Source organism: Brienomyrus brachyistius, chromosome 13, assembly GCF_023856365.1.
Source record: "Brienomyrus brachyistius isolate T26 chromosome 13, BBRACH_0.4, whole genome shotgun sequence".
NCBI lineage: Eukaryota > Metazoa > Chordata > Actinopteri > Osteoglossiformes > Mormyridae > Brienomyrus > Brienomyrus brachyistius.
The window spans coordinates 23124044-23146354 of NC_064545.1; the positions used below are offsets into that span (position 1 = coordinate 23124044).

General features: G+C 47.6%; 1 protein-coding gene across 8 annotated transcripts in view; it reads right to left on the bottom strand.

Annotated features, from left to right (window-relative positions):
- The window catches only part of LOC125705974 (unconventional myosin-IXAb-like), a 96454-nt gene that overhangs the window by 29753 nt on the left and 44390 nt on the right, over positions 1-22311 (bottom strand). For all 8 annotated transcript variants that reach the window (XM_048972377.1, XM_048972373.1, XM_048972380.1 and 5 more), the window contains exons 6-12: positions 21714-21767; positions 18997-19094; positions 18567-18693; positions 15162-15251; positions 8164-8280; positions 7330-7464; positions 2136-2257 (exon numbers count right to left, since the gene is read on the bottom strand). In XM_048972377.1, the coding sequence (XP_048828334.1) occupies positions 2136-2257; positions 7330-7464; positions 8164-8280; positions 15162-15251; positions 18567-18693; positions 18997-19094; positions 21714-21767 (743 nt within the window). The remainder of the gene's footprint in view (positions 1-2135; positions 2258-7329; positions 7465-8163; positions 8281-15161; positions 15252-18566; positions 18694-18996; positions 19095-21713; positions 21768-22311) is intronic.

A 22311-nucleotide genomic window follows, 5' to 3' on the forward strand; every position in this document is an offset into this window, starting at 1 on the left:
AGAGCTAAGGCGAGGATGCTAGCAGCTAACAGTCTAAGAGCTAAGGCGAGGATGCTAACAGCTAACAGTCTAAGAGCTAAGGCGAGGATGCTAACAGCTAACAGTCTAAGAGCTAAGGCGAGGATGCTAACAGTTAACAGTCTAAGAGCTAAGGAGAGAATGCTAACAGTTAACAGTCTAAGAGTTAAGGCGAGGATGCTAACAGCTAACAGTCTAAGAGCTAAGGCGAGGATGCTAGCAGCTAACAGTCTAAGATCTAAGGCGGGGATGCTAACAGTTAACAGTCTAAGAGCTAAGGTGAGGATGCTAACAGCTAACAGTGTGCATATCTGTTTGTTTAATAATGAAGTAGCTTCATTGCCTCAATCTGGGGGTTTTTCTCAGAAGGTTCTCCAAACCCCAGAGGTTCCAGCTCCACGTTTTCATAATCTCTCTGCCACTGAGCAAATCCAAATTCTGGCACATGCAGTTAAACTTAAATCTTTGAGTCAGTGCAGCCAAAACACAAATTATGCTGACATTTCTAAGCGTGGGCAGTCAAGGCAAATAAAGCAGGACTAATACCTGAAATAGCACTTTTAAAACAACTGAAACATGCACGTTTTGTCTTTATTAGACTGCGAGGTTGTATGGTGTTTGCATGTTCTCCCCGAGCTGTGTGGGTTTCCTCCTGTAGCGACAGTTGCCACCAGTCTCTTATAATAATGGAATAATATGTATAACATGAGACGCAGCAGTTCTTCCAATACGGGACCATCCCGTATTATAAGGGACGGGTGGCATCTCTGCCTGCAGCCCAAAGACCTGCATTTGGGGTAGCCAGTGGGTCACTGTATTATGGGAGTGTATGAGTGTGTGCCTGCATGTGCCCTGTGATGCACTGGCATCCTGACTGCGGTGTACTCCTGTCTTCTGCCATATGGGATGACCTCCAGGCCCCCCAGAACTCTGAGCAGGATAAGTGAGACTGGTGGCAAACATTGCTGACACTCAGAAAAATTATTTACACTGGAACTAATCAGCATCACATTTTAGTGAAAGGTTGCACTCGCTTATATAAAAATTGGATTTTTTTCCCTCATGGCAGTTCAGCCAGTTTGTATAGCAGAGAGAAACAACAAAAGTCATACATAGTAACTTAGTTATTGTACAACCAGCCAAGGAACATAAACTTTAACTCAAACCAAGTGCGGTAAGATAAGCCGGTGTATTAAAAACTGTAAACATTGTACGTTAAAGAACGTTAGAGAGAGATACACAGACTCCACGCTGTTGTCAGATACCGTTCGTTTAGCATGTGATTGTCTTCTGTTTTACTTGCCAGATGAGTATTTGATCTAAAGGGAAGCAGGTGAAGTCCATCTTCTCCTTCCCATGGTTTTTAATCTACACACAGGAAATCTTTTGGAAAAAAGCCTACACACACCGATTCCCATTCCATACTTGTCTCAGAGAAATTATGTATGTTTACACAATCCAAATAACCAGGTGCTTGGCCTGACAACCATCTTGAGACGAGTTGTGTGTTACGGTTAAAATACCCAGGGCCCAGAAAAACCCCGCAAACATCAGTGCAGTGGAAACAGGCAGTGACATTTCACGTTGATTTACAAAACTGCTGGGAACAGAGAAAAACACTCAGATGCAAGCAGACATATATAACAAGCACACATGACCGGAAAGCAATGTCTGGAAATGAACTGTGAAACTTAAAATATCCGTTACCCAGTTCCAGATGAAGGTCATGTGGTCTAAAAGAAAGTGCAAGTGGTGCAAGTCGACGGTTCCTTAGCTGATGGTCACCAGTGTCACCTGACGGGTTGACCAGCACTGTATAAACTAATGATGGGCCCACTATATGGTGCGATCTGTTCAGAAAGGGCTCAAAGCCTGCCCCAAAGCAACCCAAGGGCACCATCTAGTGGGGACATAAAATACAGCAAATGGTTCATTTGCCCATCACTAGTGCTAATGCTAAAGCTCCAAGTGGAAGGACACTTAGCAGTTCAAGGGACCTATGGGAAAATCCAAGAAGTGAACCTGAAATAAGGTTACAAATGCAGCTCTTTAACCACTATATACACCCTCCCCCCGCCACTGCCCCCCAGGGGCTATAGAGAAGCGCACAGACTCACTTGCACTCCTCATCCAGCAGATGGAAGAGCGCTGTGGGCTTCCGGCTAATCAGGCTGATGCAGCCGCTGTTGTCGATGTAGTCGATGTTGTGCCAGCTGATGCCCTCAGCACAGTACTCTTCCTAAACGCAGGTGGGATGGAGAACAGGTGGGGGGGCGGGGGATGGACAGGAGGAGAGAAAGGCATGTTTTAGGGGTGTGATGCAGTATCAGAGTCACACAAACCATGAGAGCATGACATCATCAGATTCCCTCTCCACCTTCAAGGATCTCCTCAATACCCATCTGCTCTAGGAGCACCACTACTGAACTGATACCACTCCATGGTAAAGCTTGAAAGCTTGTAACGTAGCACTTTCTCGTTCTTTTATTAGGTTCTTTCTTTCTTTCTTTGGAAGACTTTGTGTGGCTCCTGCAGCAATACTGTGTACACTTGTACCTGGCCATTGTATGGAAGCTCAGCCTAGCTGCACTCATGCCTAGTCGATTCCTTCGCAGTTGTATGTTCGTAATGTGCTATTTGCCTCACTTGTACCTTGCTTTGGATAAACGAGTCTGGTTAATGTAAAACGTAAAAAGGTTCAGTGTTAATCTTGTGCTTGGGGACATTTTCCTTTTGATCGATATTCTCCACAGTCTGACGTTCTTGTTCAGCAGAACTTCCTCCCCGACCGCTGCAGTAAGAATGGTCGCGTGACTGACATCACCATGACGGCAGCATTACATGACCCACGCAGACAGTTGGGATGGCTAACACGATAAATCAAAAGGGTGAAAAGGGAAATCTTAAGGTTCGATCCTCCCTCTCACACGCGTTTCCACGGCCATACGCATCCTCCGTGGTCTAATACTGGGAAAAGCATCTAGAATACTTAGCTGCTCCTGTTGCTGCTTGTAGGGGGGAAAAAAACAGAACAATAAAAGATCTACGCAGGATTTTCCGAAGAATCACTGGAATCCGTTCCTCCTTGGCCTCCTTTAGCCAAAAGTACAAGCTAAGCTGAACAGACAGACTCGTTTGGATTTTTTTCCTCTAGCTGGCGCGCCACACAAATGATAAACACCACAGATGCTGGAAATGCGATTGGTGCACAAGGCTTAACATATCCTAATAAGGCATGGTGCCCCAGTTTTCCCTGGGAAAGTTGTTGAGAGAGGGGGTAGTCGGGAAAATAATCAGGTTTAAATCCTGTGAGTTTCAGTAACAAAAGTAACCGAGTGCAACTGGCTGTCGTTTATGAAAGTTTACCCACAACCCCTGCACAAGCCCGAAGCCCAGAGACACGAAGCAGGGAACTAGGAACATGGAGAAGTGAGGCTCCAGACCATCAAATGACAGACTAGACGTTTCCAGGCTTATTCCCGCTGTAAATATCACGACTCCATCGTCCCACGTGGTTTGCTTGACTGCTTACCAGTGGTGTCAGTTCCCTGACATTCACAGCGATCACCTTAATTGTGGGCGATGAAGAAGCAGTTAGCATCGCATTAGTTTTTTCTCCTGCCCCTTAATGGTGGAGAACCTCCCTGAGCATGTAAAAGCAACAGACCCCCCCCCCAGAAAGGCTGGAGTGCCCCAGGCAGCGAGAGCCCCCCTCAGTGGACACCCGGGCATCTCCTGTGGGCAGAAATGGCACTTGGGAATCTCGCCGGACCCAATGCGTCCGAGCCTCTGTGACTGACGTTGGCGAGACCCTTCAGCAAAAGCCACGTGGGGGGAGGGCAGAACTCCCATCTGTTCATCCCTGTTCCTCTGCACCTCTCTGGACAGAGAACGGTGCTCCTACAAAAGGCCGGAACATCTTGTACTACATGAGTGCACTACAGGAAGGACACAAGAAAGCAGACCTGACCACAGCCCCACTCTGATTCACCCCTATCAGCAATAATGTCCCTCCTGGGACACCAACCATCCACCCATCAATCTATGCATCTATAAATATGGGATATCAATGCAGAACAAATAAAAATATAAATTTTCCACTTATACATTGATGTTAGGGGGCGGCATGGTGGTGCAGTGGTTAGCACTGTTGCCTCACACCTCTGGGACCCGGGTTCGAGTCTCCGCCTGGGTCACATGTGTGTGGAGTTTGCATGTTCTCCCCATGTCGTCGTGGGGTTTCCTCTGGGTACTCCGGTTTCCCCCCACAGTCCAAAAACATGCTGAGGCTAATTGGCGTTGCTAAATTGCCCGTAGGTGTGCATGTGTGAGTGAATGGTGTGTGAGTGTGCCCTGTGATGGGCTGGCCCCCCATCCTGGGTTGTTCCCTGCCTCGTGCCCATTGATTCCGGGATAGGCTCCGGACCCCCCGCGACCCAATAGGATAACCGGTTTGGAAAATGGATGGATGGATGGACATTGATGTTAACAGGGTCAGACTGGAGGGGGGACATCGGTCTGCTGACCCAGGGATTAGAACCAACGACCTTCCAATCACAGGCAAAATCCTATTCCACTGAATCACACACCACATCCTTGTAGCCTCGCCCACGGGGCTGTGACATTATGACAGTGGCAGGAGCAGGACCCCCATGCTACAGGCCCTTTCTGCCTCCCTCTGGGCCCACACACAGTACTCTGAAGAAGTATCCCAAACCTTTTTCAGTTTGTATTTTTGTGCATGAATGTTGGAAACTACATCATAGTTTCGTCTACACTGTATTCAAGTGTGCATCCTTTAGGTGTATTAAAAAAACGGAGAATAGAAAACACTTCTGCCCCCATAGCTAACTGAATCCCAAACAAACACATAATTAAGGTCAGCTGCTGGGAAAACAATAAGGCATCATTTGCGCCAGTCCTTCACAATATAAATCTAAGTAGCCATCAGAGTGAGGATGTCAACACTCAAGTTCTAGAGGAACATCACGCCATGATTGAAACGAATTCCGGAAGACCTCAAGTTTTTGATGCATATCAGTCTGCAAAGGGTTACAAAGGCAATCCCTCCACTGAGGCTCCACTAAACCCCAGTCAGGGCAACACTGTCCAAATGCAGAACTTTTAACATAGAAGTGGATCTTCCCAGGAGAGGCCGTCACGTGATATTGTCTCCAAAAAGGTGCAAAATCACCTAGAAAGTCAAAAACAAACACAAGAAAAACATCCAGGGATACAGAGCTTCTCTTATCCCCTGCTGAGGTGAATCTTCATGAGTCTTCAAGACTTCTGCCATGACAAAGGTGACATATCTGACAGAGCAGCAAGAGGAAACTGTTCCTGAAAATATGTGAATATTCTGCTCAGATCAAACGTCACACTTGATCCTCAACAATGTTCTCCGGGAAGATAAAAGTGGGTTATATCGGTCAGAACTACCATACCAACAGCCGAGCGAGGCAGTGCTATCGTTGCCGATTGGAGACACTTTGATGCATGAGGACCTAGATTATCTGCTGTCATAGAAAGGACTAGAAATTCTACTCTGAACCCAAACATCAGCAGAACAACAAAACAACGGTACAGAACATACTAGGATATCTGAAGAACGGTTGAATAACACAAACATTTTTGTTAAGGTTTCCTCAAAGTCGCGACCCAAACCTGGCCAACAGCGAAGGCTGAAAAAAGCACCTTGTGATCTTAAACCCCCCAAGTGTCACTGAGATGAAGGGGTCAGAGGAGTGGGGGGGGGGGGGGGGGGGGCGGGGTGACCAATGAATGCAGGAAACCTTACGCCGGCGTCATTACTGGTAACGGTAAATAATGCTGGCATGACGTTTGGGGGAATTTCTGCACTCGTGCTTCTTCTTTTTATCTGCTGTGCAGTTTTGTTTAAACATCTGATAACATTCAGTGGTCAAAAATGCAAACATGATGAAAGGTACAATTATTTTCCCCCCAGGGAGCATAGCAGCATACAGGCTCAGAGAGGCGCGGGAAACCGCAGCGCTGTTTGAAAAGGGCAGGTACACGCATGTTCCAGAGCAAAATCAAACAGCACTGGCCCTGATAAAAGGGAAGCGTGTTACGGTTCAGGTGTGTTAGCTTGGCAATATTAAATGGCACCGATGACATGATTTCACCGTGGGGCCCTTGAGCAAGACCCTTAATCCTAATTGCTCCAGGAACTGGTGGACCTTGCTTGCTCAAAAAAAAAAAAAAAGAAACGTTTTGCATTAAGCGTCTGCTGAATAAATCAAATGTAAATGCAGAGAGACCAAAAGGAGAGGCACTCTGAAAAGAAATCCCATAATCCACCCTTGTAACACTGACCATTATTGGCCAATGGGGGCATCTTGTCCAAAAACCTGGAGAATACCTGAGACGTTCCTGCTGTGGAAGAGGTCCACATGGAGGAGAACACAAGGTGAAGATTGCAGAGCATCTCTGCAGGTGAAGGGGGGTCAATCAGTCTAAAATGCGAGTTTGCAACCCTGACTACACCTAAAGGGATGTTTTAGATGAAGTTCAGCTTGTAACTGAAAGTTCAATTCATATACAACCATGGTTAACCAGGCTTAACTAGTCCTGCTTACATAAGAGGAGCCCTGTATCCAGTATGTCCAAAAGTGGTGTGATCGACAGACGCGTGCGCGCGCACACACACATACACACTCACAAACACACACACATACAACATCCAGTGAAACAGATCGCCTGCCTGTGCTCTGCCCTTTGACCTCTGGGGGGCTGCAGGCAGCGATGGTGAATGATGGCAGGAAATGGACATGAGTCGGATAACGTCTGCACTAAGAGCAGAGTGTCACCAGAAAGCGGCTGCTCTTTTCAAGCACATCAACCCCCCACCCCCCCTAAGTACCAAGTAACCCCCCCCCACACACACACACACACACAAACTGACACGGCTCATTAAAGTCAAATCTGTGCTGTTCTGCCCCCACATCATTCCCCCTATGGTTTTGGTTATAGGTTAAACATACAGGCGTAGAACAGGGAGGGGGTAAGTTAGTGTGAAAACACAATCTGTCCCAAAGTGGGCCAATCACAGAGCATTCTGCCCTCTGAGGCATGAATCTGAATTGTGTGTCAAGTTTAATGAAGCTTCCCTTGAGAAAGGAAGCCTTGTGGGACAGAGCCAGGCCCCATAATGCACTGGTGCCCCACAGAGAAGACAGGATGGGACAGGCAGCGAACTCGAGAGGCAGGGTTAGCCGAAACGTGATGAATTTAGACATCAAGCGTAAATATGGGGGGGGGGGGGGGTTGACCAATGCAGCAGCGGCTCACCTGCTCCAGCTTGAAGGTGTGCTGGTTGAAGTAATGCTGCAGCCTCTCGTTGGCGAAGTTGATGCAGAACTGCTCAAAGCTGTTGTTCTCATAGTCCTCGAACCCAAAAATGTCCAGCACTCCAATGGATAGGATCTGAAAAGGGTGTGGGAGGGGGGAGTTGCCTTAGGTGGGCTACGGGGGTCTCTGAACCCCCAAAGTTCACCTAAGCAACCTTCTATACTAAACTGAAGTGGAAATCAGGGACTATAATCGCGAGGTCTGTGAACAATATCTGTTGCATAATTTGTTTATTTGTGACTTACAAAAAACAGACTGTATGTATTTATTTTTGTATCGCACTGTTGGTTTTATAACCGATTCCATTACTCATGATGACCTAAAGGAATACCTCAGACAAGAGGTAGTTATGAAACAGACCACCAGCTTCCCGGCTGGGGCTTATCATGATTACGGGGGTTGTACAAACCCCCGGATTTTCACTCAGCTCAGAGGAATGCAAGAAGATGGAGAGTAGAGGTGGTGTTCCCTGAACTCCCACCCCCAGCAGCTTCACACGGAAATAAAATGCCCCCCCCCCATCATGAACAGCTGCTAAAAGATGTGCAGGACCAGCGTTGGCTAATGTGGACCCAAAATCACATACTCGTCGTTTCATTGTCAAATAACAGGAATTCATAGACTATCAAATTATTTCATCTTCCAATTTATTTCACAACCAAGGGCGGTCTTTCTGTACCTCCCCAAGTGCCCCTCCCTTAACCGCACCTCGGGTTGCACACACACTTAGAAAATGCTTTACGGTAATGGTGCAGTGCCTTGCCATGGTCTTACCTTGGCTCTTTCCTCCAAGTCCCTGTTGTTGAGTAGCGCATGATTAATCCTGAACACGATCCAGTCAAACAGAGCACCGTAAAGGGATTTGGCCATGGAGTCACGCACTGTCCCAGCCTGCATGAAGTAAAATAAATAAATAAAGAAGTAAATACATTTTCAGGCTGCTATTCCCGCCACGCAGCAGCGTAGCGTGCGAACTCCCAGCATCCTAGTTCTTTGTACTTGCGTATACCCTTAGAATGATGCTGAATAACGACTTACAAACATTTCAGGTTACGAACGGCTATTTGGAATGCATCTCCTTCGTAAGTAGAGGAGCGTCTGTATATATTTTTTGAAGACGAACCCAAAACCGCGATACAAATGTCCCAGATCATACACCACGGTTCTGGAAGACAGAACCACAACATCCCCCCCCAACCCCAACCGGCTGCTACCCACTGCGGCCTGTTGAGCTCTCATTATGTCGGTAATGTTTCAGGAGTCATTCTTCGTTTCACAATTAACATAACATAAGATAAGATTAACATAAGATAACACATGTGAACCACGAAAATATTACTCCATTTAAAGTTAGGGCAAACTGTACATTTTGAAAATATTACACATTACACCCATTTCATTGTCTTCAGACTGCATGTGTCACATGACTATTTTTGTCCAATCATGATCGAGTGATCGCACCTGCAGTAACAGCTATTCTAGTTTCATTAACCCAAAGGCAAATAATAACCCTGAGACTGCAGACCCCCCAAGCACATTCACGTCAGCGGTGTGGGAATATTTTAGTTATCCGGTTGTTATTTATGCAAGTTAAGTTAACCTAACATGTTCTTCAGTGTTCTTCTCTTTAGTGTTAGAAATTGTCGGTCATTACTAAAACCTACATTTTTGCAGTTTTTCTACTTATTTCCCCTGCCCCCCCGAAAACAACGAGGTATGAACTGAACAGTGGCTCAAAAATTGAGATCTGAACCAATCTGTCATTTTGGAGAATCATTAGCCCCTCTAATGAGGCCTGACTGCAACCATACGTCTGGAAGCTGACAAAGATGGTCGGAGATCATGAGGTTTCATGGAATTGGAGATCACACATCACCGGCCGCCTGAGCCACTCCCCATGGTGTAGGGCGGGGCTTAGCCACTGGGGAGCCCCGAGCGTCTGAAGCCTCCCACGGGTCAGCAGCACATCAAGCAAGGAGCAGGACCAGAATTGACTGGCTTCTGCAAATTTAGGTTTACAGCTGCAGTTGTAAATTCAGGTTTACAAAGTGGTAAGATATCAGGGGAACAGCGTTTCCCAGTCGAGTCCTCAGGGACCCCCAGACAGGCCATGTCTTTGCTCCCTCGCAGCTCCCTGCCAGACGGTCTGAGGGTCCCCGGGGACTGGGTTAGGAATCACCGCCAGGGACTGCACCAAGGCCCCGGGGCCAGCGGAGTGTCATGTGACGCTGTATTTCTCCTGAGGCATGCCAGCAAACCCGGCCATGCCGCTGCCCAGGCCGGCCATTTACGCTCCTGGAAGAAGATCAAAGCCGAGGTCATTCCGACAAGGCCGGCCGGGCCAAATTCCCCCCAGCACCCAGCCAGCATGTTCAGCCTGGACTGCCAGCTTCTGCTGCGCCTCACAGCCATCTGCCTGTCGGGGTTCCTGTAATGGGCCTGGCTCTAAAGGCAGGTGGCTAGACCAGGGGCACAGAACAGGGAACTGTGGATCCAACCCAGGGCAGCAGACAAGGGTAAAAAAAAAAAATTATGGTGTTATGCACTCGTGTTTATACCAAGCAGCAAATGCTAACTAGGCCACTGTCATACCTATGAATTGGGGGTGAAAGGCATTGCTGAGGGGCTTAACGGCGACAACAAACTTTAGGCGTCGGGATTTGAACTGGCGCCCTTCCGGTCAGAGTCTCAACCCGCTGAGCCACACACCGTCGCCCCAGCAATGATATGCCAGGAAATGGTTAAATAGCTACACAGCTACTGCTTTGGAACCTGTTCCAGGCCTCACGCTGACAGCCGTGAATACACGGCACGGATCGAAATTCCCACCTAGAGCTCGATCTCTTTGTCCCCCCCCACTCGTCTGTCCGGACTTTGGAACCTCGGAATGGTCCTGTTACTCAGGGAGACGCGTCCCCGTTTTTTGTCTGGTATGAAGTCACGGGTCACATGATCCCAGCCTGCTGCGCCAAAATGACAGTCATGCGAAAGATCAGGTTTGGCCGGCAAACTTCCATTCAGCCTCAGCAGCGAATTACCTGGAACTGAATGAGGATGCATGTACAGCAACAGCAAAATGACAACTGAGGCACCAATGACTTAACATTTTCAGATACTCTGGGCATTATCTATGAAAAGGTATATCAAACAGGCATTCATGATTTTTTTTATTTCAACCAAAAAGTGTTATTGGCAACTGTCCAGTTATCAGTAAGGACAAATCGGTGATGACAACAATTCCTCCGAAAAAAACAGTCTTTGTCCAAAAACTGAACAGTAGACTGCACTATCCCACATGCCTTTTCCATGCATCCACCCCTGTGAAGTTCCACACATCCATACTCGTGGTAACAAACATCCTGCAGACGTCTGGGTTCTCCCAGACTATCGAATCTCCCCGCTCACGGGGACTGTTTACCCACACATTTTTCAGAGGGTCAAAAGCAGTCTTAAACCAACCAGTATAGCAGCATTCAGACACATCCACGGCAGTTGTTCAGTTCGGCGAGCTCTCTGACCGCATCGAGCACGGAGTCTCAGAATGTAGCCGATCGGGTAAACACACTGACAGATGGTGTATCAGATAAGCTGAAGATGGACGGCTTGGGAATATAGGTTGAGAAACCAAAAGTGATATAACATAGGGGCTTAATGACACATAACAACTGAGACATTCCAGCATGAGCCACATGAATCATAGGGGCCATGAGAATTGGGGTTATAGCTCGATAGGAGGACAGGAGAAAATGTACTGCAGATGCACCTGACTGAATACCCCTGTCTAATACATTGCTCAATAAGTTAACAGTAACAGTACTCAGAACCTGCAGTGTTATTTTTCTGTTTATGAATCGCTGCCTTGCAGTGCAGTATGTGTCACTGTAATCTGAAACTACAGAATAACACACCATGCTTCCAACGTAACTTTTTTTTTTCCAAGTTAGCAGGAAAACAGGCTGCTTTCGCATGCTTGCCAGTCTAGTTCCCGAGGGACTGCAGTATATAACAAGATTCGCATCAGGGAAAAAATATGTGGAACAACGGCCTGTATTTCTTTAGGTTGAAATAATTACCTGTGATAATGATGGGTATTTTTAGGCTCGTCACCAAGAAGGAGGCCTCCTGCGTTGCAGAAGCCCGTCCAGCCGTTTCAAAAACAGTGCAGCCTTCTGCTGATAGGCTGACAGCAACACAAGAAGGCACCCAATTGGCTGTAAAGCCTCACACAGACACCCGCCTCTCCCCCCTCCCCCCGCCTACTGTTAAGTATCTCCAATCGTGTCCAGGCGGCTCATTCGGAACACAAGGAGGCGGGCTGAGGATTCCAAGCATTCCGGAATATGACCTCCAGAGCTCTCACTGGCCACTGCCAAAAGAGCCCCCCCCCCGGAGGCTAATCAGCATTGAGATCCCGTGTGCACAGGACCCCATGAAGGGAGACTGGTGTGGGGGCCGGGGAAGGTGGCTTCAATGAGGGGGTGGGGTTCTGGGTGCTTGAAGTCGCAGGCAGGTTTTTAAGTCTGGTGTTTATCGCAGGGAGACAGGAGAAATTCCTATAGTGCCCCTGGGGGCTCTTCGAATGGTAGGTAGCAGATTTCAGTATCCCGCTTTGAAGTGTGTCAGATATAAGTACGTAAGTGAAAGAGCAGGGAACAGACCCACTGATCTTAGGACCTACACAAAACATGGAAGCCCTGTTAGGACCACCAGCTTGGAGCCATTTGACCTGTTACCAGTGGGACAAAAATCCAGCTTTGGGGGGAAAAAAATCTAGAACACTCTTTACTGGGGGACCACCCAAGAATCAGACAAAACAATTAGATTTATTTGTTTATCTGAAATTTTTCTAATAATTTCTTCAGATCCCCATGCATAAATATGACTGGGATTATAAATACGTATAATAGCTAGGGGATTGGATTAGCGGGAGCCCGCAAACCTCACTGCTGGTCAGGAGGGTCATTCCATGTCACCAATGAGTGAGAGGCACTCTGTATAACTCTACTTGCAGCCTGAAACAGGAGTGTGTTACTGGGGAACATCTTACATTCCAATTTACTGCGTAAAAAGTGTTGGATTAAGGGGCGGGAAAAATCCCACTTTAGCGAGAACCGCATTCTGGTCGGCAGTGACCTGTACAGAGAAAACCTTGTTCTCTGACTGTACGATTCTCCATACAAACTGATTTACTCTTTGCCAGGCCCAACGTGCATCATCCAAAGTGCATCCCCCAGCCCCACCACTGGCTACAGCCGAAGTTGTGAATCAGCTGTCTAAACAGGCAATGGTCCGGACTGTTAACTTCATCCATTAAAATCAAACGGCGTGACACGGGGCAGCGGGGGGTATGAAACCAGCACTAATCAGCAGCCCCTGCACCTCTGACATGGGCTGGAGGTGCTGATTCAAAGTCACGGATCGCTGGTGTCCCTTTATGGGGGACATGAAAAGCCTATCGCAGCTTGTCTGGTTTAATTAATGGAGGTCTGAATTTACAATGAATCGAGACAAGGGAAGGATGCTGAGGTCAGAGGCTGAAGTATTATGGGATGGCCAGGCCACCCACCCCATCCATCACACCTGAGCCTAGCTGATACCCTGCTTGTCAGCTGAAGTGTTCTCCTAGGTTGGTGTTTGGGTTCAAATGATGGGTGAGCTTTGACTTGAACTGCCTTCCTGCTAAAAGATACACGTTGGTAATGTTTGAGAGAGGCAGACAGCGGACTGGCTTCTCCGTGCCGAACAGCAGAGAAGCCGGAACCAGAAGCAGTGAGGTCATATCGCTGGCAGTCTGATCGCACCACGCCTGAGCCCCTTCTGACATGCAAATTATCTCTGGCAACACTTATTCAGTTTGTCAGGCCAAGCTGGAGAACGTGCTGGAATGTTCTACATGAGATCCAGCTCGAGGGGGTATCTGAAGCTCTGTCAGATACTTTGAACTTTGAACACAGCCTCAAAACACCAGAGGCCATCTCAGAAACAGACAGTCTTCTGGAGGATCAGCAGTAGCTGCAGATAGACAGTGAGCGTAGATTCTTACTGCCGGCATTCCCTTTTACGAAGCTTACTAACGGCCCAGGAATGCCGAACTTGCATGGCACAAGACTACCATCCAAAGATGGGCTTCCCACAGCACGGACCTCCACATTTCAGCACCAGTGTAGGTGACAGCCTCATTCCAACAGGTTTATACTGTAGAGAAATACGGAATTATCCAGTGACAGGAGGTCGGCAAGCCCAGGCGAGAATACGGTGATGCGTACTGCGTGTAGCAAAAGCAGAAGCTTTCACACGGTAAATTACAGGGCACTAGTGCTAAATTATTTGGATGGAAGGCCCTGCTTAAAATGATCCCCTATACCTTAACCGCATGTCAGCTTGTTCAGCACTCTCCGTTTGCACGCCGAAGATATATGCTTTACTCACAAAGTGTGAGAGATCGGGAGTTTGGCTTAGGGCAGAAACGAGGCCTGATTCCCAAAATGTGTGGTCGTCCTCAAATTCCAACCGCAACTACACGTCTGTCAGCCGAATACAAATGGGGAGAAGGGAATCACCGCGAGCATAAACATAGTCTGGGGGGGGGGGGGGGTCCACATAATTGGCATGACGACCGGGTGGTTCCATCGCGCAACACTACACCTTGATTGGGGCTGCGTAAGATCTGTGGAATTTGCTAGAAGGACAGCACGTTACTATATTTGAAATGTTGGTTTGAACAAAGTCCCCTCAGGAAAGACATCATTTTCAGCACATTTTTAGCAGGTTGAGCTTCTGCGGAAGGCAGGCCCATCACCCAGGTTGGTCTGAAACTCATGTAGCTGGAGAACTCATTGCTGGTGGTTCCTGGGTCATGTTACCTGCCAGGACCTTGGCAGGTAATACTGGCCAAAATTTTTTGGATAAAAGTACTTTGGCTGCAGTGTCAGTCAGAGAAACCTGCAGTGCTCTAATAGTAAAACAATTTCAGGCTCCCAGTCAAGAATTTCTTGAGCCTGAAATACAGGTTTAGTCTGCATTCATAAAACTGAAAACCTAACAGACGCTTATCGGTATCCTTTAAGAACTGGAGATCCATCAGTCCACAACAGATTCTCACCAAGATCTCTGCAGATCCAGCTGAATCGTACCTTAGAGGTCAGAGAAACAGTACCGTATGTCATGAAAAATCTCACCAATACCTCTTCATTTCATCTAACGTCTGAGGACAAAAGCACAACGGCAAGGGAAACAGTGAGCAGGCAGGCAAACAAGCGTCGAGAGTAACTTGCGCAACTGACGTGCCTGACTATGGTCTCTGGGCTTACAGTATATAGTCCATTCATCACATTCACCACAGAGTCTCCTAACATCAGCCTTGGAGGGCAGCCGAAATGGAGAAGCCAACACCTCAGTCTAATAAGACCCTCCGTGACTTTACTCCAACAAACAAACCACCTACATAATCACTAAGCCCCTGTCAATCACGAGCCGATTATATGCTGGTGTAAGTTTACAGAAGCTTTGTTGCAGGGTGATTACTCAATCGCCGTACTCGTGAGCGGTCAGGACTCATCTTCAGCGTCCCGATACTGGAAGTTGGGGTTGCTCTGTTACTTTTTCTCCCCCTCTGGAAGGTAACATGAAGAATTTGTGCTAAAGCACTTGCAAAATTACCCAACATTCAAAAAAGGTTTGACTGATCAGTCATCTGGTGGCCAGAGGGTGTTGAATGAGGGGCACCTTCCAGAAAGATCTGTCCCATGGGGGATCGAGCAGGCTGCGCTAACCTCTGCTAGCTTGTAGGGCACGATGAGCCTCTCGCCGACGGCCACCGTCTTCCGTGTGGTGAGCGCGTCGATCAACATCTCCTCCTTCACCTGTAGAGGAAGAGTGTGTTCAGGTCAGCAGGTGGACCAGATGGCTGCACACAGACACGTTCACATTTTATTCATCTGCCAGATGCTTTTATCCGTAGAGAGATACAACTGAAAAAGCTGGGTTAGGGATACGGGTTTGGGTTACCCTATACATACATATGCAGAAGGCCAAAAAAACAGAAACACTTCATTTGGTCATCATACCTAAAAAAGGACATTGCTGCCTTAGAAAGGGTGGAACGGAGGGCTACAAGAATGATTCCTGGTCTTGTGAGGAGAGTTTAGCTGAGCTGAATCTGTTTAGCCTCGAGCAAAGGAGACTAAGGGGGGACATGATCCAGGTATATAAGATTCTAACAGGTCTGGATGCTGTTCAGCCAAATGGCTACTTCAATATTAGTTTAAATGCTACAATTTGTGGCAATAGGTGAAAATTGGCGGGAGAACATTTTAAAATAGATTTAAGAAAGCACTTCACAGTGTGTAGTTAGAGTATGGAAAAGTCTTCCTACTAGTGTAGCGCAAGCTAAAACCTTGGATTCCTTTAAATCAGAGCTAGATAAGATTTTAACAACTCTGAGCTATTAGGTAAGTTCTCCCAAAATGAGCTTGATGGGCCGAATGGCCTCCTCTCGTTTGTAAATGTCTTGTGTTCTTACAATACATTGCTGGTTCAGCCAGTGTCTGGAGGAATTGAAATTATGGGCCTTACTCAAGGACCCAATGGTGAAATCACTTTGCTGAACATGGGATTTGAACCAGCGACCTTCTGATCATAGGTTTGGCATCCTAACCCACTGAGTCACACGCCACCCCCTCCAAACATCCACACATTCACACTTGTATCCTTCGTGGAGCTGGAAAACCTCGACCAGGATTCCTCTGGAGAAATCCAGAGTGTTCCCATCGACACACCCGCTGGGCGCGAGCTAAAACATCGCCTCCGACATCAGGAAACGAGAGGCAGCCGCGTGACTCTGTGACCCAGCCAAACATGCCGTGCAATTATAAATCAAATTACATTCTGCGTGCAAAACAAAACGTTTGTAAGGGAATTCTGCCTTTGCCGCCGATTAGCTCCATGAGACCAGCTGTGGGGCTCTTGAAGTTGCATGAGAAAGGGGGACTCCGGGGAACTGCGAAGGACCCAATTAGCGTGTCTGCAGTCATGGACGACGCCGTGAGTGTGGCATAGCACTGGGGAGGTGTTGCCACTTTAAAATAAGTAACACTGACTTCCCCATGTCACAAATATACATGTTCAGTGACATATTTCAATGAGGGAGCATGATCGGTGAATCCATTGGGCAATACAGGCAGCCGTGTACTGCGTCATCCCCTCCGGGGGGCGCTGGCTTACCGAGCCAGTTTCACTTTGGCTTGGACATGGGCGCCGCTGGTGATCTGCTACCTAAAGCATCAATTTGAACCAGCAACTACAGTAAACACCGTGAAATGACACCAGTATCGCAGCTCCAACTTTTCAGTTCCTTTATAAGGGCCGTGTTCATTTACGACGCAAAACAAAATAAAAAAACAAAAACACTGTCTTGGAAAATATGCAGAGAACTATGTTCCAAAGGCAGACGTGGTTAAATGAAAACAGCATCAGCCCCCCCCCCGTTGGAATGCGAGGATGTCCACTTTGGCTGCACCGGAGGGTGTGTGAGTATGTGTGACATCGTGAGAGGTGGTGGGGGGGGGGGGGGGGGCTCTCTGCTTTGCTGGGTTCAATAGATCAACCTCACTCATCCAGCCTGTGGTCTATGATCTTCCCTGTGTCCAGCTGTTGAACTCATGACCCTCAAGGTCTCTTGGCGGTTCCTTATCCACTGACAATCTGGGGGCTGGAGTTCATCTTGTGAAGAATAACATCAGGAGAACCTCAACCAGCCAAGAGGCCCATTTTCATCGACGACGAGTCAATCAGCGCATGTCAGTAGCTCTGTAAAGGCGGCAGTCTGGACCAGTCTTATCACTCTCTACTACCAACTTAAAGTCTCCCAGCAGGACATGGAAATCATCTGAGCAGCTGTTTAATTCTGCTTTGAGTTTAGTCACAGGCAGTGACACTGATATGGATCTGACAGATAAGGATCTCCAGAATGTTTTTGGTTCAAGTCCTAGAGCTGCAATACTGAAGCTGAGCCTCAGTCTGAACCCATTTCCATGAAATAATCTTCACTGGTAAAGTGCCGAACTGGAAATCAGTACAAGGCACGTTGGATAAGGGTATAAGACAGTTGGTTAAATTGTATTACTGACAGACAGGGATGAATATCATGGCACAGGGAGTTAAAATCTCTATGTTACAGGAAAAAATAACCTATAAAAACCTATATCCTGTGAATCAGTTTAAAGTTTACCTCCGCTGTTTCTGTATGAAGAGACAATTGTAATAATGTTCATCCTTAATTGCTGTGTAAATCACTCCTAGATGGGTTAGTGATACATTTATGTTGACTCTTTTTTTGTTTCATAAACACCCCAATATTTATTACAATAAAATCACATTGCAATATCTGAAATATTTCCAATACCATGCTGCCCTAGTATATTATACAAAACACTTCATTTCCTGTTCTGCGATCCTGATCTCATTCTATCTGCTCTTACAACCAGATCGCAATTAAACCTTGAGTCACTTCATCTGTCCACGCATCCATTATTATTAATTGTATTATTTGTTACGTCTGTGGCATAATAGGTCAACCGGAAAAAGCTCAATACTAACAAGCTGTAAGGAGCCACATCACCACCTATTGTAGTGGGGTCTGCCATACTTCCGTCAATAAAATGATTCCCTTCCCGTGCATGTACACTGGGACAAGGGCAGCAGTCCGAATAAACGGCATGCAAACGTACTGACTGACAGCGGCGGCATCGGTGTTAGGCTGGGATGCCACAAAAATACGTATAAAATGGGGAAGAGCTGGTGTGCGACTGATTGTACAAACTGATTAAACACGAAATCGGAGCTATTTTTATACAGACTGATGACAACTAAAAATAGAGAAGCAAATGGATCGCTGCAATCCACAAAAAACAACTGGAATCCGAGCTGCAAAATGCTGACTTGCAGTTGCCAACTCTCAGGGAATTGGAAGGAAGCAAAAACGTGGACTGTGGGCCCCCCAGGACTGGTCTGAGAAACACTGATGTAAGCACATAATTGGTTTATTTCACAGTCTCCCCCCGACTAAAATCAGCCATGCTGCAGCATGATTTGCCACTCAGTCTGTCTGAGGCGGCATGTTCCATCGGGAAAATGATGTCAACGCATACGCTCTATAGGCAAGTGGTGAGCTCTCATACCTCCAGCAGCTCAGAGACAATGGGCAGCACTTCAGGGTTGCAGATATCAATGGAGTCGTCCCGATATATCTTCCTCTTGTATCGGATGTTTCCCAGATGCAGAATGGCCGACAGAAGGGAGAATATCCTGCGGAGAGTGAACGGTCAAACGAGGAAGTGGAGAGTGCAGCCAGGTCACACGACACTGAGGTGGGGGGGGGGGGGGGGGTCTATTCCATTTGGCACACTCGACTAGTTCAGCTTCAGGTTGGATTAACCTATCATTACGAAGGATTCCTGAGCCTCCAATAAGAAACCAAAGAGCCAAATCACGGCCTCAGAATTGCACAGCACAAACTGTGGGACCGTGTGATTTAGGCTAGTCTGTGTGGGCGAGCGTGTATGCGTGCGTATGTGTGTGTGTGTGTGTGTGTGCGTGCGCAGGACTCACTGCTTCCGTGTGGCAGGCAGGAAGCCCACCATCTCCATGGCCAGCTGCAGACGCTCAAAGTCATGCTTTAGGTCCTCCCCTTCCACCGTGAAGCAGTCCTGTCGAGGGCAACGACAGAGCAGAGGGGGTCAGTCCGACATGTCAGTCACGACGACCTCCATCTCTGTTGGTAGTCAATCACTATTTAGAAGTGCCAGTGACTCTCCAAGCTGTGCACTGTTGTCACTCCAGGTAACATCCATGTCTGGAATTCAACAGACTGCAGCTGAATACCCAGGAAAACCCAGAATGGAAGCAGCTCTAGAACAATCAAATCACACAAATCTACAAATATCACTGCAGCAAAACAATGTTATTTCTGACTAACTCAATCGGCATGGGTTTGTGCTTCTTTAACAGGGCTATCCAAATCACGGTCCTCTAGGGCCGAGCCCTGCTGATATCCCAGAATTTCTTTACCTGTGGGCCAGGTGTGAAGCCTCTGGCCAATCAGAACCAGTAAGTATTAAACTAACCATCGGGGAGAACTGAAAACAAGGCTTGAATTTGGAATCAAGAGCTAAATTTGAAGAGCCCTGTTTTATAAGAACAGAAAAGGGGCAGAACCCAAATGGGTGGGTTCCTGCTATGTGGGGGCGCCACCGGTGTGGTGGTATCACATGCTGTGCGACAATCTACACAGACACAAACCAGAGTGCACACACATGTAAACACACCTGTGCCACAGAATACACAGAAAGATGCACATTTGTACACAAAGCCTGACCCGTCAGATGCGAGCTTGCAAACACGTGCCCACAGACGACAGGACACCCCCATTTCATTGGAATACACAGCAAAACGACTGTCTGTACAACGCTAATCTTTGCATTATAGTATACAGTAACACCTCTCGTGTATAGTGCCTCTGCTACCTTCGACCTTCAGGATCGAGGGTTTGAATCCCAGCTCCGCTTCCTGTGTGTGGAGTTTTCCCCAGGTATTTGGCTTCAATACCACAGTCCAGAAACAGCGAGTCAGGCTAAATAGTGTCTCTAAATCAGTGTCTCCCAACCCAGTCCTCAGGGACCGCCAGACAGTCCATGTTTTTACTCTCCCCCCAGCAGAGGTAAAGATGTCGAATGTGTGGGGGTCCCTGAGGGGGTCCCTGAAGGCCAGGTTGGGAAACGCTGCTCTAAATAGCTCATAGTGTGTGTCTGTGTGTGTGATTTAGACCGGCATCACATCCAGGTTGAACCCCCAGCCTCGATCCCCTAGATCTAGACCAGATCTCCTTTCAATAAGCAACAGGATGATGGATAGCTGCCCGTGAATTTCCATGACACTGAAGCATCGTACAGCCGGGCGATGAGGTGTCCTTCAGAGGACTGTTTGCCCCCGCTGCTCCTGCCGCATCCTCGCAGGAAATTCTGCCCGCGTCTGTTTAGCTTTCCTTCCGATGTAGGAAATGTAGGAAAATATAGGAAAAGGAGAGTGATTTGTCGACTTAATGCCCGCAAACGGCGCCCCAACAAAAATACATTCAAGCCGACGAGGACCTTCTCCTGGAGCCAGGACGCACGCGGCAGTACCGAGGAGGCTTTACTCATTTCAGATGCTAAACGGAGCTATTCGATGTGTTAAACCACGTTTGGAAGCCAAAGAGAACAATGGAGGCGAGGATTCCAGGGACCGTGGTCGCTTGCAAGGCCTTGCAATTCAGGCCCCACAGTCAGCCGCTGCGGTAACTTCAGCTGCCTTCACTAAACAAGCATCGCATTCTGCAGTGCCGCCGCACTGGAAACGCTCACGCGGCCTGCTGTTCGCCTCCCAAAATGAGAGTTTCCGGCAAAATTCCTCTCCGACCTCCTTGAGAAATCTGCTACCAACGGACATGAAAACCAATCATCGGCTGAGCACATGATATCTGCAAAATTCTCCCTAAAGGGTGCAATTTCTGCACGCCCTTCATTTCTGCCAGAAGCAACAAAATCATCCAAGAAAGGTCTGCGTTTTCCCACTATGCCTTTGGGCATCCCGTCCTTGGATGCACTGCTGGGAGAGTGCAATTGGTCCTGCCTACAATACTACGATGATCAACACAGACAGCCAATAGACACACAGCAGAGTACAACAACCAGCCCGATAGGCCAAAAAAAAAGAGAGACAAATAAAGGCATGAGCTTCACACCGTTCATAGTCTATTCTCTAAAGCATGACAGGAAACCTACGGCTTACTAATAGTTATTTTAGACTAAGGCATTTAGTAAGAGATGGTCTCTGCAATGACAGAGACTGCTCACCTAAAAAATGACAGAGACAGAGCAAAGGTCAGAGCTTGCTAACGCCCAGACTACTGGTAGCAGGAGACACAAAACAGTGGAACGGCAGATAATGTAAATAAATACAAAAGTGGAAAATGTTTCATTAGAGACGGTGTGAAAAGATGGTGTGGCTGCAGAAGCTATAGGTATCACAGCTATATCCCGTATCCAAGGACAACTGAGTTCAGAAAGCACATTGGTCAAGATGGGGGGTATAGGAGCAGAAGAGCAACCAATCGGGAACAAGGATAGAGTGGTGAGGTGGAGCAAAGAGCGTGCAAGCAAACGAAACCACAGGATGTACATGGAAAGTAGAAAAGCAGGGTTGTGAACTTCAGGGTGGGGTGTGAGATGGGAACACTGGAGACAGATGGAAAAGGCCCAGGATTCCATCCCAGTGCAGACAATACTGACCAGCTCGCTCTCATAGTCATTTTCCCAGTGCAGTTTGACGGCTTTCTTTGTCATCTGGAAGTAAGGTAGATGGAGTTAGGTAAAGGTAAACCTCTCTTTCATAAGAGCAAGCAGATGCTTAATAGATAAGCATGACTATCTCCAGCCACATGTCACTGATACCATATAAGCTCACCAAACACGCACGCACGCACGCACACACACACACGCACACACACACACACACACACACCTTCCTGGATCTTTGTTTTTGCGTTTGACCACCATAGTGCAACCACTGAATTACAGGAAGTCAGAAGCACGTAGGCCACGGCACAAAACTCTTTAATGCGTGACATCTTTGGGAGTGTACAACACAGCTGTCCAAAGAGGTAACGTCCATTCCGGCTCACACGGACTCGGACACAGGCCTTGAAGCTCTCCCGGGCCTTCCAGTTTTTCCGAGGAAGACACATTGGAAGTACGAGCTGGGAAGGGAGGGAAGCTTACAGAATGACTCAGGAATGGGAGGAATTCTTCATTTCTCCTGGCCTTTGAGTCTTTACAGGGACAGAGAGACACCAACATCGTGCTTAAATGAGGGGCAGCGAAAAACTTT